The sequence below is a fragment of the Chlorocebus sabaeus genome, chromosome 5 (assembly GCF_047675955.1).
Source record: "Chlorocebus sabaeus isolate Y175 chromosome 5, mChlSab1.0.hap1, whole genome shotgun sequence".
NCBI lineage: Eukaryota > Metazoa > Chordata > Mammalia > Primates > Cercopithecidae > Chlorocebus > Chlorocebus sabaeus.
In genome coordinates this window covers 3,746,025-3,763,407 of record NC_132908.1, presented here as the reverse complement: position 1 = coordinate 3,763,407, position 17,383 = coordinate 3,746,025, and the positions used below count along the sequence as shown (strand labels likewise).

At 44.4% G+C, this 17,383-nt stretch overlaps 1 protein-coding gene across 1 annotated transcript in view; it reads left to right on the top strand.

The window, feature by feature from the left end:
- The window catches only part of CREBBP (CREB binding protein), a 156,745-nt gene that overhangs the window by 92,905 nt on the left and 46,457 nt on the right, over positions 1-17,383 (top strand). The window contains exons 6-14 of the mRNA XM_037989910.2: positions 2,729-2,971; positions 4,349-4,451; positions 4,776-4,922; positions 6,812-6,929; positions 7,447-7,618; positions 7,972-8,016; positions 11,453-11,577; positions 12,216-12,395; positions 15,805-16,221. Of these exons, the coding sequence (XP_037845838.1) occupies positions 2,729-2,971; positions 4,349-4,451; positions 4,776-4,922; positions 6,812-6,929; positions 7,447-7,618; positions 7,972-8,016; positions 11,453-11,577; positions 12,216-12,395; positions 15,805-16,221 (1,550 nt within the window). The remainder of the gene's footprint in view (positions 1-2,728; positions 2,972-4,348; positions 4,452-4,775; positions 4,923-6,811; positions 6,930-7,446; positions 7,619-7,971; positions 8,017-11,452; positions 11,578-12,215; positions 12,396-15,804; positions 16,222-17,383) is intronic.

Below are 17,383 nucleotides of genomic sequence, written 5' to 3'. Positions count from 1 at the left end.
TGCTGTCTATAGCTCTCCCTGCGTTTGTGTTCAGTTCCAAGGCACTCCATGGGCTGCACTGGGAGGGCCCAAGGTGTGCTGGCCACTGCACCATACCTCACACATCCCCTGGACGCTGCACAGCAGGTTACGTGACCCATGTGGCAGGTGGTGAAGAGTAAAACCGAGTTTCACGTTAATCCCACCTTTCAGGGATGCACAGGGAACGTGAGATGAGCCTAATTTCCCCTGTCCCAGGGTTCCAAGGTGCAGTTTGGTTGCGTTAGGTGATTATTAGATAATCTTTTGTCCCTCTTAACAGATTCTAGGCTCAGGGAATGCAGAGATTGTGCCCACACCATATCTGGGAGCCTGGCAGAGTGTACTCACTGAGTCTGTCGTGTGAGTGAGTGAATACACGAAGGGTCAGTGTCTAAAGACAAGCAGCGGTACAGGAGGCACTGTGGGATTTCAGAGAGGGATCGGAAATACCACCATGGAGCACGCGGAGCACCTTGAGGTGGCAGTACGGTTGATGGTGGCTTGTACATAATGACTCCCCTTTCAGTCACCCCACAGTGAATGCCTGAGCACCCTTACCCTTCAGTTTTTGTGTCATTTCATCTAATAGCATTATTTGGACTTCAAATTCAGCCATGCTTAAATGGCAGAGACCTTCTCTATTTGTTCGTAATTAATTTCCTTTGCTTGTGAGTTTTAGAAATGGTGAGTTGCAAATGCTTCTCATAGGTATATTTTCTTTTAAAATAAAAATATAATAATGTTTACTTTTAGAAAATGGATGATTTTAACACAAAATGCAGTGACCATGTCAGCAGCTTGCATGGGAGGCCTGTGTGAGTATGAGGCATTGGCTGCCCTGTAAGTGTCTGTGGGCTTAGGAGTAGCATTCACCGTAAGGTGGTGCATTTTAGTTAAGTAGATGGCACTTGGGGAGGTGTCAATAAAAGGGAAATATTGTAGGAAGAAGTCAATAAAGCATTCACTGGGAAATGGAAGGCTACATACTTTGTTTCTTTTAAGTTCCTCTCCACAGTGCATCACCATGTGTGTGAAATATAGTGTAGCCCTGTTCTTACATCGCAAGGTTGTAGAAAAATAAACTATCCTATCACTGGTAACTTTGATTTCTATACCATAGTGCTTCTTAAAAATGTAAGATGTCGATTTCAGAAGTATGGTGTACACATGTTTAAAGTTTTGGGGCGTAGTAAGTATTAGAATACTTTTAAAGGTATTGTGCATGACTGACTTCAGCTACACACTTGTCATAAAGTGCACCTTGGGAGTTGCTTTTCATTTATGATAATGAGTGCTTGGTGTGTGTAATTGTGTCTGATGAGTGTTAATGAGTTGATCTGAGTATCCTTCTTAGAAAAGTTAATAGTATGGAATGTATAATTTTCACACATTTTAGTTTAATTAGGTCGCTCTGGGTAAGTATTGGGGTTACTATAGGTGCACTGATGGTTGAATGTGAGAATATTACTGTTACACATAGTGGTTGGAATTTGAAAGAAAGACTTTGTGATCGTGTTTTATGTATCAAAAAATGATGTGTTATAGTAGCAACACTGTAGGATGCTATTTTTAACATGACTCTAAAATTTGTGGAAGTTAGAAAGGAACTCAAAAATAAGAATAAATAGTATGATATAGAACTTCTGCCATATGATAAATTTTCACACAACATTTGGGTTGTTGGGACGGATGAGTGGGCAGGCAAACAGGTGGGTAGGTAGGTGGGTAGATGAATTGACCTTGAAATGCCCAAGTTGATGCAAGTTTGGAGTAGTCTCTCCATTACCTTGGAAGCCCTTTGGGATGGAGCTTCTTATGTTGACACCAGTTTTTCCTTTAGTCTCCTGGGGTTAGCTAGCTGAATGGGACAGCTTCCCTGCCAGCCAGCAGTGGGCCTGGGTAGCAGAATCTGATGTTGGCCATGTGAGGCAGAGCCACCTCCTGAATGTCAGAGGTGCTGAGGTGGCCCCGGATAACAAGACCCTTGCGGAATTGCGAAGCCTCACTCCAACCTTAATTTCAAACAAATCAGTCAATCATTCAAGTTCAGAATTTCTTAAACAGCTTCATATAACCAGAGAGCTCAGCATGGTGCTCTGCTGCATAGGAGTCCCGTCAGAAGGATGTGTTCATGCTGTCATTGCTTGTGTAAGTTTCAAGGACTTGCAATTATATGATTTAGAAGAGCACATCATAGATTTATTAATCAAAACTGACCAACGAGGTATCATCTCTGCTCCTTCTCTTAAGCCCTCTGTACCTGTGCAGGTGAGCAGTGAAGGACAGGGTTGGGGTCAACAGCAGGAGGGGGCTCCTCTGTTCATCTCAAGGTGTCTGCTGCCCACCAAAGAATCAGACGTTTCCCTTGTCACACATTTGCCACTCCCTGGAACTGACCTCTTGAGGAGTCTCTAGGTTTTAAAACATACTAATTTTTTTCAGGTGTTATCTGTGAAATTTTATGATCTGTTGCCTGCTAAGATAGAAACTTCACTTTTCTTTCACTTTTTGTTCCTCACTTACTGCTAGGCAGAATACATGAGTCCTTCAGCACAGTTCCTTTCTCCCTAGCCTTGTTTTACTGCTTTATGATATTCATGTGTAGTATTTTGATGAAATGTATTTGCTTCTCAATAGTTTTTAAATCATTTGTGGGCTTCTCCCTTTTACTTACCTTTCTCGTTTGTCTGTCTGTTTGTCGTTATAGCCATCCTGGGGTCTCCAGCTAGTGGAATTCAAAACACAATTGGTTCTGTTGGCACAGGGCAACAGAATGCCACTTCTTTAAGTAACCCAAATCCCATAGACCCCAGCTCCATGCAGCGAGCCTATGCTGCTCTCGGACTCCCCTACATGAACCAGCCCCAGACGCAGCTGCAGCCTCAGGTTCCTGGCCAGCAACCAGCACAGCCTCAAACCCACCAGCAGATGAGGACTCTCAACCCCCTGGGTAGGTGAAGAAACTCTCAACTTCGTTCTTACTTGTCCAGATGTAGCAAAGGCAATGGAGTGATGGAACCCAAGGCAGTTTTCAGTTTGTTTTGTGTTTTTTACTACAGTGGTTGAAATAAAAATCTCCCAGGAAAAAGCTGAAGTGTCTAATGCAAGGAAAATGTTATATGCTTATAAAAAGAGCAGCATTTGCAAATGAAGCAATGTTTTTGTTGCTTGCTGTGCCACTTCTCTCTGGACAGTTTTCATAAGGAATGTGCCATGTGGCTCAGAATGCAGATCTCACAAGTCAGGATGCTGACTGGACCCCTCGTGCTGACTGTTGTCATTTCTTTGATGGAGAACTTGCGTTTGCCACTTCCTCACACATCTTGGTTAGGGTCTACCCCACAGTTGGAAGTGACCAGCCTGGACTTCGGCAGGTTAATGACAAGAGCCCTGGAAACTCTTTTCCCAGGCTGCTGTACATGTCAGCATTTCTTTTGTCACCCCAGCTCATTATTTGCCCACCTTTGGTCATTTGCTCACACATACCCTTGATTTTTGCCATTTCTGCATATGGTTTCCTTAATATTTTTCTTTAAGTGGACACAGTCCCTTTACATCTAGGCTTAAGCTAAGCCGTGATGTCTGTGAAGTCCAGACTGGCTGGCTGGCTGGCTGGCTGTGCTAGTTTTGTTCTTTTCCTAATAGAGGAAGTATTTTACGGTTAAAAATTATTCCTTAAAATATGCCCAGCTAAAGTCATCTTATTTGTTGCCTTTTGGAAAACAACTGCCCCAGTGAATGTCTAACTAATAGTGGCCAGGAGACTGGGTTAGAGTCCTGAGACCCAAGTCTTAATCTAACTCCTCTCCTGTTGATGGTATAATTTAGGACAAACTTAACCTTTATTAATCTCGGCCTTCCTTTACTTTAATATGAAGATTGTAGACAAATTGACCTCTGTATTTTTTTCCTGAGCTTAATTTCTATGATTTTATTTTCTGATATTGGGGGTGGAGACACAGAGGTATATGTCAGTGCAGCTGAGTCACTCAGGAGTGATATTAATGAAGCAGAATGAAAGTTAGAGGCTGCATATGGATCATTTATAACTTTTTCACTTAGATACCAGCTAATCTCCATAAACACACCTTACTTTGGTTACAAAGTAGAGTGGGGAGGTGTCTACTGATTATTTGTGCACGTTGATTACCATTATTGAAAATATGACACTCGGGGTTCCTGCCTCAGTGCTTGTTATAACTGACCAGAATCACTTATTTAAATAAGCACCAATTGTTTATGTGGTGACATGTTAGTTATCTGTCATCAAAACTTTGAAGTATATATTAAAATTTAAGAGTTGATTGATTTCTTTCTGTCTTTAAAGGAAATAATCCAATGAACATTCCAGCAGGAGGAATAACAACAGATCAGCAGCCCCCAAACTTGATTTCAGAATCAGCTCTTCCGACTTCCCTGGGGGCCACAAAGTAAGACCCTGTTTCAGTTCTGAGTGACAGTCCAACAAGAGCGTGGACTGAGAACCACACAAAACTGATTCTTTCTAAATGTGTGGCAGAGAAAATAGTTTAAATGGTGTGGTGAGGGGTGAATGCTGTTTTCCTTTTTTTCTTTAATTGTAAGTGTAGAGCAGATAATAGATTAAACATAGTTTAAGTTTTATTTATATACATTACTTGACTCTCCGGACTTAAACTTTTAGAAGTCACATGTGGTGGTAGAAGAACCTTATTAGACAAAGTATGTTTGAGTCGCTTCAGTAGATGGATGAGGTGTCCTTATTTCCTCCGTAGCCCACTGATGAACGATGGCTCCAACTCTGGTAACATTGGAACCCTCAGCACTATACCAACAGCAGCTCCTCCTTCCAGCACTGGTGTAAGGAAAGGCTGGCACGAACATGTCACTCAGGACCTGCGGAGCCATCTAGTGCATAAACTGTACGTAACAGTTTTACAGTTTCATAGATGTTTGATTTTGTTCCTGTGTTGCCCATTGACTACCAGATGACAGTACCCTAGGATCCTATACAAGTCACGTGCTTATTTAGGGAGCCACTCTCACTGCTGGTAGAACTCTGGCAGCCCTAGGCAGGCCAGAGATTCCCGCACTTCATGTCCTCGGTGAGCGGGGGTGACAAAGAGAGCATTGGTGGCTCTATACTGCCGAGGAGCACTGACTTACAGCCCCTGTCACGGAGGCAAAGACCCTCAGTGCAGCCTGGCCTTAATGCTGCATGAGGCGGCTGGGGTTAGCTCAAGAACCTCACCTTATTTTGTAGTTCCAGATTCTAGTTGTGGAGACCCCTCAGAATTGGATGCGTTTAGAGTATAGATGGCATGTCATTATCACCTTACAGTTAGTTAACAGAAAGTTAAGTTAACTTTGTTTTTTTTTTTGAAGACGGAGTCTCGCTCTGTACCCTAGACTGGAGTGCAGGGCGCAATCTTAGCTCACTGCAACCTCTGCCTCCCAGGTTCAAGCGATTCTCCTGCCTCAGCCTCCCGAGTAGCTGGGACTACAAGTGGTTGCTACCACCCCTAGCTAGTTTTTGTATTTTTAGTAGAGACAGGGTTTCACCATGTTGGCCAGGCTGGGCTCAAACTCCTGACCTCAAGTGATCTGCCCACCTCAGCCTCCCAAAGTGCTGGGATTATGAGCCACTGCGCCCAGCCTTTTTTTTTTTTTTTTTTTTTTTTTTTTTCCTTTCTTAGAGACAGAGTCTTGCCATGTTGTCCAGGCTGGTCTCAAACTCCTGGCCTCAAGTAATCCTCTTGCCTTGGTCTCCCAAAGTGCTGGGTGGCATGAGCCACCACACCAAGCCTAACTTTGTTGAGCTAGTTATTTTAAATGAACTAGACTTATATTCCCTGAGTTTTTTCCATTCCTTATTTTGATCAAATTTTTTTAGTAGTAAGTAGTTTAAAAATCAGGGATTTAAAAATCGTGTTATTCTGGAAATGACCCAGCACATACTTGTTAATAGCAATATATTGATGTGTTCGATGTGTAGATAAGTTGATAAGTCAGGATTGTCTCCAGGGAGTTACTTCATTCATATATTGATATGCTGGGCAAGAGAGGCTTGGCATTTCTCTCCACAGTGTATTGCCACCAGAGATACATGATCCTGATTTTGTAGTGCTCATTTGACAGCATTGGGAGTAGCTTCAGGCCAGGTGCAGCAGCCCCCACCTGTAATCCCAGTGCTTTGGGAGGCTGAGGCGGGAGGATTGCTTGAGCCCAGGAGTTCAGGCCAGCTGGGGCAACATAACAAAACTCCATCTCTACAGAAAATTTAAAAATTAACCAGGCATGGTAGTGTGCACCTGTACCTCCCTTCTTACTTGGGAGGCTGAGGTGGGAATATCACTTGAGCCCAGGAGTTCAAGGTTGCAGTGAGCTATGATCATGCCACTGTACTCCAGGTTGGGCGACAGAGCGAGACCCCGTGTCTTTTTTTTTTTTTTTTTTTTTTGAGACGGAGTCTCGCTCTATCTATCGCCCAGGCTGGAGTGCAATGGCACTCAGCTCACTGCAACATCTGCCTCCCGGATTCAAGCAGTTCTCTTGCCTCAGCCTCCCGAATAGCTGAGATTACAGGCATCCACCACCAGGCCCAGCTAATTTTTGTATTTTTAGTAGAGACAAGATTTCACCATGTTAGCCAGGCTGATCTCAAACTCCTGACCTCAGGTGATTCTCCTGCCTCAGCCTCCCAAAGGGCTGGGATTACAAGCATGAGCCAGCATGCCTGGCCGAAACCCCATGTCTTTAAAAAAAGAAGAAAGGAAAAAAAAGTAGTTTGATAGATGTGTTATCCTTTCAGCGTCCAAGCCATCTTCCCAACACCTGATCCCGCAGCTCTAAAGGATCGCCGCATGGAAAACCTGGTAGCCTATGCTAAGAAAGTGGAAGGGGACATGTACGAGTCTGCCAACAGCAGGGTAGGTTGCTGCTTATCGTGCTCGGGCCTCTACAGCATCTGTAGTAGACAGCACTGCATTTGTCTGCTTTGTTATCTAGAAATTGTGGAATCTGTGTAGTTGGGAGAAACTCCTCACCTTGAGGCCACTGGCCAAAGAGACTTCCCAGATAAGACACAAATTTCCTGCAGAACTCTCTTGGTTAGTTACATTGGTACATGGAATATATAAATTTACATTATGTCCATGGGATATATTTTTCACAGTAGGTGGTGGTGTAATATTGCTAGCATCAGTGAATATTCAAAAGTTCATTTGAATGAAATGGGACGTGTATTTAGTACCTATTATTCGATACATCCTATAAAGTCATTGGGAATTTAGCAAGAATGTGGGCTCCTGGTGCATCAAGTATTTGCATACTTACTTTTGCCAGTGTACTCAATGAAGAAGTTCATTAGTTAGAACCTACAACACAGATCATTCAGTTGCTTTTTACAGTTTTGACTGTTTCATATTGAATATTGTTGCTTTTTAGGATGAATATTATCACTTATTAGCAGAGAAAATCTACAAGATACAAAAAGAACTAGAAGAAAAACGGAGGTCGCGTTTACATAAACAAGGCATCTTGGGGAACCAGCCAACCTTACCAGCCCCGGGGGCTCAGCCCCCTGTGATTCCACAGGCACAACCTGTGAGACCTCCAAGTAAGCATTTTATTTCCTTCTGCCATCCCTTAGCCTGTTTCCTTGGTTTTCCTTCGTGTTTGGGGTGTATTTCTAAGAATAGAGAATTAGAATCTCTGATGCGTGCTCTGCGGAAACTGTTGATGTGGCAGTGGCCCTGACCACCTGCCTCAGGCTGTGTTGGGACACTGAATTTCTCTCTTGGGAAGGCCCTTTACAGGGTCCGCTGGCATTGGAACACACGTGCCTTTGGACCTATTGGCTGTTTTCCCTTTTAAGTTTGAAGTCCTAATAAGAAATTTCCTATTCCTGAATCAAGGATTATATTAAATAACTAGGGTGGTTTTGTTTTTGTTTTTGTTTTGCTACTATAGATGGACCTCTGTCTCTGCCAGTGAATCGCATGCAAGTTTCTCAAGGTATTGAACTATTTGCTGTGAATCATATTTTAGTTTAACATTCAACAGCCATAACTTTCACGTTTTTTTTTCACGTTTTTTTTCCTCTCCCCCTGTGTATTTCTTTCTAGTCCTTTCTTCTTTCCATTCCTTTTTGCTGATGAGCAGAATTGTTCTACAGGTAGTATGGATCTGTTTATAGTATGAAATTTGGAGATTATAGGAAAGATCTTTCAAGAGATAAGAAGCATTCTTTAGCTATTTATTTTATTTTATTTATTTTTATTTTTATTTTTTTGAGGTGGAGTCTCGCTCTGTGGCCCAGGCTGGAGTGCAGTGACGTGATCTTGGATCACTGCAAGCTCTGCCTCCTGGGTTCACACCATTCTCCTGCCTCAGCCTCCCCAGCAGCTGGGACTACAGGCACCCGCCACCATGCCTGGCTAATTTTTTGTATTTTTAATAGAGATGGGGTTTCACTGTGTTAGACAGGATGGTGTTGATCTCCTGACCTTGTGATCCACCTGCCTCAGCCTCCCAAAGTGCTGGGATTACAGGCATGAGAGCCCCTGCACCCAACCTTAGCTTTTTATTTTATTTTATTTATTTTATGTTATGTTATGTTATGTTATGTTATGTTATGTTATGTTATGTTATGTTATGTTATTTTTACTTATTTATTTTGAGACGGAGTCTCACTCTGTTGCCCAGGCTGGAGTGCAGTGGCGCGATCTCAGCTCACTGCAAGCTCTGCCTCCTGGGTTCACGCTATTCTCCTGCCTCAGCCTCCCAAGTAGCTACGACTATAGGTGCCCGCCACCATGTCCGGCTAATTTTTTGTATTTTTAGTAGAGACGGGGTTTCACTGTGTTAGCCAGGATGGTCTTGATCTCCTGACCTTGTGATCTGCCTGCCTCAGCCTCCCGAAGTGCTGGGATTGCAGTTGTGAGCCATTGTGCCCAGCCCAGCTTTTTATTTTTTTAGTGGATGGTGAAGGGGGCATGGTACATTAGTCTTAGGAAGAGTCTGAGAAAGAAGCACTCTAGATGTGGGGAGGGAGTGCTTCTCAATGCTGAGAAGGAGAGGCATGCAAGACACTCCTAGACTGCTGAGCACTTGCAGAGGCTGACATGGAGACGGCACGGGCTGCTCCTGGCCCTAGGGGTTAAGCCCAGCTGGCTGGATGTCAACTTCTGGAGAGTGTGTACACACAGGTCCTGTGCCAGGTTGGGGTGGCAGCAGCTGTCTCAACAACCTTGAAAGTTTCTTAAGTAGAGAGCCTATGGTTTTTGGTTGATTGAAGCAGTGATTTTTATTTCGGGGCAGGGAGCATTTGAAAACCTTGTAGCTCTTGAGTATTGAGACCCAAGCAGGAGGACATTTTTCCAGATTGTGAAACAAGGTGGTGACATTATCCAGAAGACTCTGAGGAAAGAGGCTTTATTGTGGTTTGCAGAGTAGTTTGGGAGGGAAGGTAGAAGAGATCATTTTAAAAGTTGTATTCGGGCTGGGCACGGTGGCTCATGCCTGTAATCCCAGCACTTTGGGAGGCCGAAACAGGCGGATCACGAGGTCAGGAGATCGAGACCACCCTGGCTAACACAGTGAAACCCCGTCTCTACTAAAAATGCAAAAAAAAATTAGCCAGGTGTGGTGGCGGGCTCCTGTAGTCCCAGCTACTTGGGAGGCTGAGGCAGGAAAATGGCGTGAACCTGGGGGGCGGAGCTTGCAGTGAGCCGAGATCGCGCCACTGCACTTCAGCCTGGGCAACAGAGCGAGACTCTGTCTCAAAAAAAAAAAAAAAAGTTGTATTCGTATTGCATCCTGGAAAAGACATGGTAGATAAGCTGATATTATGGAAAAAAACTTATCAGGGACTTGTTTTGATGGACTAGATTTGAGGGGTGAAAGAAATCAAGGAGTCAGGCTAGGCGCAGTGGCTTACACCTGTAATCGCAACACTTTGGGAGGTCGAAGCAGGAGGATCACTTGAGGTCAGGAGTTCGAGACCAGCCTGGCCAACATGGTGAAACCCCATCTCTGTTAAAAATACAAAAATTAGCCGATCATGGCAGTGCACATCTGTAATCCCAGCTACTCAGGAGGCTGAGGCAGGACAATCACTTGAACCCAGAAGGCAGAGGCTGCAGTGAGTTGAGATTGCACCACTGCACTCCAGCCGGAGCAACAAGAGCGAAACCCCATCTCAAAAAAAAAAGAGAAAGAAATCAGGGAGTCAGAGAAATTGAGCCTTAGGAAAGTAGCTGGATGCTGTGTTGGGGATTGGTCCAGGACTTGGGCCTAAATAGGAGGATGCTGCTGGTGTGGGGTGTGATGAGCCTGCTGTTTACCAGCAGAATATTGGAATAGATGTTTTCTGGTTATGCACTTAGCAACCTCCCTACCAGCACATCTGGGTAAATACAGATTTCTTTAAATGCTGTTCCTTAGTAATTGTTTTTCATTTTGTTTAAAAAAATTCTCAAGGTGAGGGGAAGCTTACATGACAGACTCCCTGGAAAGTCTTCCTAGTCTGCACTGGCACTCAGTTATTTGAAGGTACCATTTCTGGGTAGTCGTTGAAGGTAGTGCTCCGTGAGAGAGTCATCCTTTGAGCCTTCTCACGACTACAGCACCGCTAAGGCAACACCTTCCAGAAATTCTCTACAGGGTTCTGTCAGATTTTAGTGTTGGTCCTAAGACTCATTTGAACTGGTGCTTCTTTAGACTCAGAGTTTACAGAGTATTGTTATAAATTGGAAGGAACTAGACACCACAGTCTGGAGACACTTACTGGCTGTGCAGTGTCTTTCAGTGATGTGTTGCTCCTGTGAACTACAGGAGGCTGGGGTTGAGGACGGCTGACCCTTGGGCACTTCTTAATGCTTAAAGTGCTTGCAAAATTAAAAGAATGTTTGGAGTCTTAGCACAGATTGTAACAGTAAATGTAAACCCAGCAGACAGCTGGGAAGCCTTGGTTATGGGCGCCAGCTGCTCCAGAGGCGTTAAGTATGGGTGTGCACAGAAGCTTGCCCTGGTCTCTGGAAACATCTCATCTGTAGATTGTGGGGGTGCTGTCCTTTCAGGGCACCTCCTCACCCTCTTTGTTACTATGATACTTTGTTCAGTATTCTACCCTCTGACTCAGCTCTACCTCAGCCTCATTTAATGTCTCACTTACTTGGTCCTGTCTTACCCAACCTTATGCCTTCATGTCCTTGTCCTTCCCTCGAACCCCTCACCATGCCACCCTCACCACCCCCACATTGATGCCATTTTCTCTGGATGTGGAGAAGTCTGTTCCTTCATCATCTTCATTGATTAATTGGGTGATTTCTTTTCAGTTTTCGGTTGCCTGTGTGTTCCATCTTATTTTACTTAGAGTTTATTTAGCAAGTTGTAATTCTGTTTTCCTGTGGGTGCTTTTCCTAATGAACCATCGTGGGTACATTTACAGGGATGAATTCGTTTAACCCCATGTCCTTGGGGAACGTCCAGTTGCCACAAACACCCATGGGACCTCGTGCAGCCTCCCCAATGAACCACTCTGTCCAGATGAACAGCATGGGCTCAGTGCCAGGGGTAAGTGTTCTCTTTAGCTGTGCTGCAGATAGCCCTCCCTCTCACATGGAACATTAAGGAGCAGAATTCATGTCAGTTGAGAATCCTGTGGTTCTTTCTTTGAATTTGGGTTTTGCTTTATTTCTTTCAACTCTCCTTTAAAAAATATCTTCATTACTACACAGAATTATTTGACTATTAGTTATTTTATTGGAATAACAAATTCATAGGAATGTGTGGCTTTGTGAGAATGTGGCAGTTCCAAGGCTGGAGAAGGCAGCCTCAGATATGTGGCCAGCAGGGAATTGTCAGCATCTACTGACTGAGAGCTCGCTCTTCCGAGGCTGCTTTCTAAACACTTTAGAGAACTCATAGGCAGGCATGTCTTAAATTTTAAATTATAGTCTGCTATTGATTTCTATTCAGAGGACATTTTGAAGCTGGCTCATTTGAGAGATTGCCTGAGAAAGTGTGTAAAGTGCCCAGGAGCCCAGGATTTCTTAGCAAGTGGTGATCTCTTCCCATGAGGAAGGGCAGGATGTGAGCCCTGTGCTTGGCATCCTCTGGGGTTGTGAGGCCTTGGATCATTCTGGCTCACCTTGAAAACTCTGGCTGTCAGCTTCGGAACTACAGCTCTGGTGGTGCTTGTTGTCTTGTAGATGGCCATTTCTCCTTCCCGAATGCCTCAGCCTCCAAACATGATGGGTGCACACAGCAACAACATGATGGCCCAGGCGCCTGCTCAGAGCCAGTTTCTGCCACAGAACCAGTTCCCGCCATCCAGCGGGGCGATGAGTGTGGGCATGGGGCAGCCGCCAGCCCAAACAGGCGTGTCACAGGTACTGTGCCCCACTGGGAACCGTGCTCCCTAAAAGATAAAATTCTCGTTTTAAGGTGTTTTGTTTTGTTTTGTTTTGTTTTTTCCTGTCTTCCTTTGTGGAAATTAAAATTCCAGAATGCACATTTCATTTCTGTGTATCAGCATCTCCTTTATTTTCCCCACCTTTGTCTTGTAGTCCTTACCTTGTTTGGACTTTCTCTTATCCTCTCTGAGTTAACTATATGCACAAGTAGTAACGGATTTATATTTTTTGGTTTGTATGCTTTTGTGTTTTGATCTTGGGGTTTTTGTTTTCCTATTTTTTGTTTGTGTATTTTAAATTCTAAGTTTAATGTGACTCTGAGAGACATGAGGATTTTGTTGTTGTTGTTGTTGTTGTTGAGACAGAGTCTCGCTCTGTTGCCCAGGCTAGACTGCAGTGGCCGGATCTCAGCTCACTGCAAGCTCCACCTCCCGTGTTTACGCCATTCTCCTGCCTCAGCCTCCCGAGTAGCTGGGACTACAGGCCCCTGCCACCTAGCCCAGCTAGTTTTTTGTATTTTTTAGTAGAGACGGGGTTTCACCGGGTTAGGCAGGATGGTCTCAATGTCCTGACCTCGTGATCCACCTGTCTTGGCCTCCCGAAGTGCTGGGATTACAGGCTTGAGCCACCGCGCCCGGCTGACATGAGGATTTTAAAAAGGGAGTGAGAAGGATCCGTGAATTCACTTTTGGTGATTTGGCTTTCGTATCTTTTGGCCTGTCTCCACTGCCAGGTGAAGTCAAGCTAATAGAATCATTTCAGTATTTCTCTTCTTGTTGAATGTTTTTAATTTCTCAGTCTAGAGCTGAAGAAAATGATTTTCCATTTATTCCTTTTTTTTCCTCTTTCGTTGTAGTGCATATGATTGCTACTGTATACAAAATATACATGTATTTAAAACAGACCAAATCCTCCCTAAAAGATAAAATTCTTGTTTTAAGTTTGTTGTTTTGTTTTGTTTTGTTTTGTTTTGTTTGAGACAGGATCTCGCTCTGTTGTCCAGGGCTGGGGTGCAGTGGTGCGATCTCAGCTCTGCAATCTCCGCAGATTCAGAGCCGCAGGTTCAAGCAATTCCCCTGCCTAAGGCTGCCAAGTACCTGGGATTACAGACGCGTGCCACCACACCCAGCTAGAGAGAGAGAGAGAGAGAGAGAGAGAGTGTGTGTGTGTGTGTGTGTGTGTGTGTGTTGATCTCGATCTGACCTCAGGTAATCCACCCACCTCGGCTTCCCAAAGTGCTGGGATTACAGGCGTAAGCTGCTCCACCCAGCCTTGTTTTGAGTTTTTAATGTGAAATAATGCAGCATAAGTCATTATTATATATTAGATTTCCTCACTAAATAATTCTTCTTAATTTTCCGTAACATTTCATTGCTCTAGAACAGGGATTAGCAAACTTCATGTAAAGGGCTAGATACTAAATATTTTCAGCTTTGCAGGCCATTCAGTCTTGGTTTTCATTTACTTCTGTTCTTGTAGTGCAGAAGCTGCCATGGTACATAAATGAGGTGGCTGTGTGCCAATAAAGCTTTATTTACAGAAACAAGTAGCTCAGTGTGTTTGGCCCTGGGATTTTGCCAACCCCTGCTCTAGAACAGTGATTCAGAATCATTTTTAAAATGTTCACAAATAATTCTGAAGTGCCTGCCCAGTATAGAACCACTGCACTGGAACAGTTCTCTTTAAGTAACTAATTGTGTGTGTGTGTGTGTGTGTGTGTGTCTGTGTGTGTTTCAGAATGTTTTTTAATTTTTAATTGTTAAGGGTACTTATGGATGTATATATTTGTGGTCAATAACTTTTTTTTCTTATTTTTATTTTATAGTCCCCAGGGAAGAAGCAACTTGAAAAAAAAATACCTTTTTCTAAGCTAAGCTTAGAAAATGTTAAAGAACACTGAGTACATGTTATAGAACATGAAGCTTACAGACTGGGTCAATGTACGGTAGCCCCCTGATCTGCCTTTTCACTTTCTGAGGTTTCAGTTACCTGGGGTCAACTGTGGTCCAAAAATATTAAATGGAAAATTCTGGGAATAAACAATTCATAAGTTTTAAATTAATTAGCCAGACATGGTGGTGCATGCCTATAATCCCAGCTGCTGAAGAGGCTGAGGCAGGAGAATCGTTTGAACCCGGGAGGTGGAGGTTGCAGTGAGCCAAGATCATGCCATTGCACTCCAGCCTGGCTGACAGAGAGACTCTGTCTTAAAAAAAAAAAAAAGATTTTAAATTGAGTGCCATTCCAGCTTGCATGATGAACTCCCTCACCATCCACTGTGTGCCACCGGAGATATGAATCATTTATTTGTCCAGCATTTCCACACTGTAGACAGTACCCGCCTGTTAGTCACTGAGTGTCCACCTTGGTTGTCAGATCCAAAAAATCTTGGTAAATACCAGGTTCCGTACTATCTGCAGTTTCAGGCATTCCAAGAATGGGGGTCTTGGAATATATCCGAGTGGATATGAGGGGACTGCTATAGATGTGTTTGTTTAAGCCATAAGTTTCAATGGTTATTTTAATTATATAAATCAGTCTATAAGAAATGTGTATAGTTTTATCATTATTGAGGAGTGCACATTACAAGTGTATAGCTCAATGAATTTTCACAAACAGAATACTCCCAAGAAAATGTGATTAAATTCCTATACATTTGGCTGGGTGCGGTGGCTCACCCCTGTAATCCCAGCACTTTGGGAGGCCAAGGTGGGAGGAACACTTGAGGTCAGGACTTCAAGACCAGCCTGGCCAACATAGTGAAACCCCATCTGTACTAAAAATACAGAAATTGTGCTGGGCGCTGTGGCTCACACCTGTAATCCCAGCACTTTGGGAGGCCGAGGCGGGCAGATCACAAGGTCAGGAGATCGAGATCATCCTGGCTAACATGGTGATACCCCGTCTCTAGTAAAAATACAAAAAATTAGCCGGGCGTGGTGGTGGGTGCCTGTAGTCCCAGCTACTTGGGAGGCTGAGGCAGGAGAATGGCGTGAACCCGGGAGGCGGAGCTTGCAGTGAGCCGAGATTGCACCACTGCACTCCAGCCTGGATGACAGAACGGAGTCTCAAAAAATAAATAAATAAATAAATAAATAAAAATTTAAAAATAAAAATACACATACAAAAATTAGCTGGGCGTGGTGGTGGGTACCTGTAATCCCTGCTACTCAAAAAGCTGAGAAAGGAGAATTGCTTGAACCCGGGAGACGGAGGCTGCAGTGAGCCGAGATAGCACCATTGTACTCCAGCCTGGGCGACAAGAGTGAAACTCTGTCTCAAAAAAAAACAAGAAAAAGAATGTCATACATTTAATTTTTCAAATGTTTTGTCACATTTTCAAACGTGGGAAATAAGTTTAACATACTCTGTCCATTTCTTGTAGGGACAGGTGCCTGGTGCTGCTCTTCCTAACCCTCTCAACATGCTAGGGCCTCAGGCCAGCCAGCTGCCTTGCCCTCCAGTGACACAGTCACCATTGCACCCAACACCGCCTCCTGCTTCCACGGCTGCTGGCATGCCATCTCTCCAGCACACGACACCACCTGGGATGACTCCTCCCCAGCCAGCAGCTCCCACTCAGCCATCAACTCCTGTGTCATCTTCTGGGCAGACTCCCACCCCGACTCCTGGCTCAGTGCCCAGTGCTACCCAAACGCAGAGCACCCCTACAGTCCAAGCAGCAGCCCAGGCCCAGGTGACCCCACAACCTCAAACCCCAGTTCAGCCCCCATCTGTGGCTACCCCTCAGTCGTCGCAGCAACAGCCGACGCCTGTGCACGCCCAGCCTCCTGGGACACCGGTAAGCCTCTCTCTGTCTGCTGTTTTTGGGTCAAGACTCTTAGAAAATTATTTTCCCATAAAAATTGTCTGTCAGGCCAAGTGCAGTGGTTCACACCTGTAATTTCAGCACCTTGGGAGGACAAGGTGGGAGAATCACTTGAGCTCATGAGTTCAAGACCAACCTGGGCAACATAGTGAGACCTCGTCTCTACAAAAAAAAAAATTTTTAACTAGACAAGTATGGTGGTGTGCGCCTGTAGTCCCAGCCACTCAGAAGGCTTAGGTGGGAAGGTCACTTGAGCCTAGCAGGTGCAGGTTACAGTGAGCCAAGATCGCACCACTGTACTCCAGCCTGCGCTACAGAGCGAGGCATTGTCATCTTTTGTTTGTTTACTTAAAACTCCATTGAGGCTGGGCACGGTGGTTCACGCCTGCAGTCCCACCACTTTGGGAGGCTGAGGTGGGTGGATCACCGGAGGTCAGGAGTTCGAGACCAGCCTGGCCAAAATTGTGAAACCTTGTCTCCACAAAAATTAGCCAGACATGATGGCGGGTGCCTGTATTCCCAGCTACTCGGGAGGCTGAGGCGGGAGAATCGCCTGAGCCTAGGAGGCAGAAATTGTATTGAGCTGAGATCACGCCATTGCACTCCAGCCTAGGTGACAGAGCGAGACTCCGTCTCCAAAAAAAAAAAACAACTCCATTGAGTAAGAATTTGCAAGCTAGGAATTCTTTTAGTGGTTCCTTCTTGTGATGTTCATTTACTCCCCCAGCACCCGTGTTCCTACCGTTCACACAGGCTGGATAACACTCTTGTCTTTGGGTAGGCGCTTGATTTCCCTCCCTTCAGATGTGCTTAGACATTCATAATTCAGCCTTTTACCATACACGTTAACCACCGTATTGAAGGGAATTAATTTCAAAATATGAAGTTTCATGTTTTAGCTAGAAAACTTTGAGAAAATAATTTTATATCAAAGTTTGAAAAGCTCTGCTGTTTCCTCTGCCTTTGTGGCAAGACCTGAGTTGTGCCTCTGGCTGCTGTTACCTCCCTCTAGAACTCAGTCCTACTTTAACCTCTGTTCTTCGGTTTCTCAGAAGGGCACCTGCTGGATCAGTATTGAGAAGTCTTAACGGGAAATTGTAGGTTGCATGAGCAGCATAGTTGAAGATCATTTATG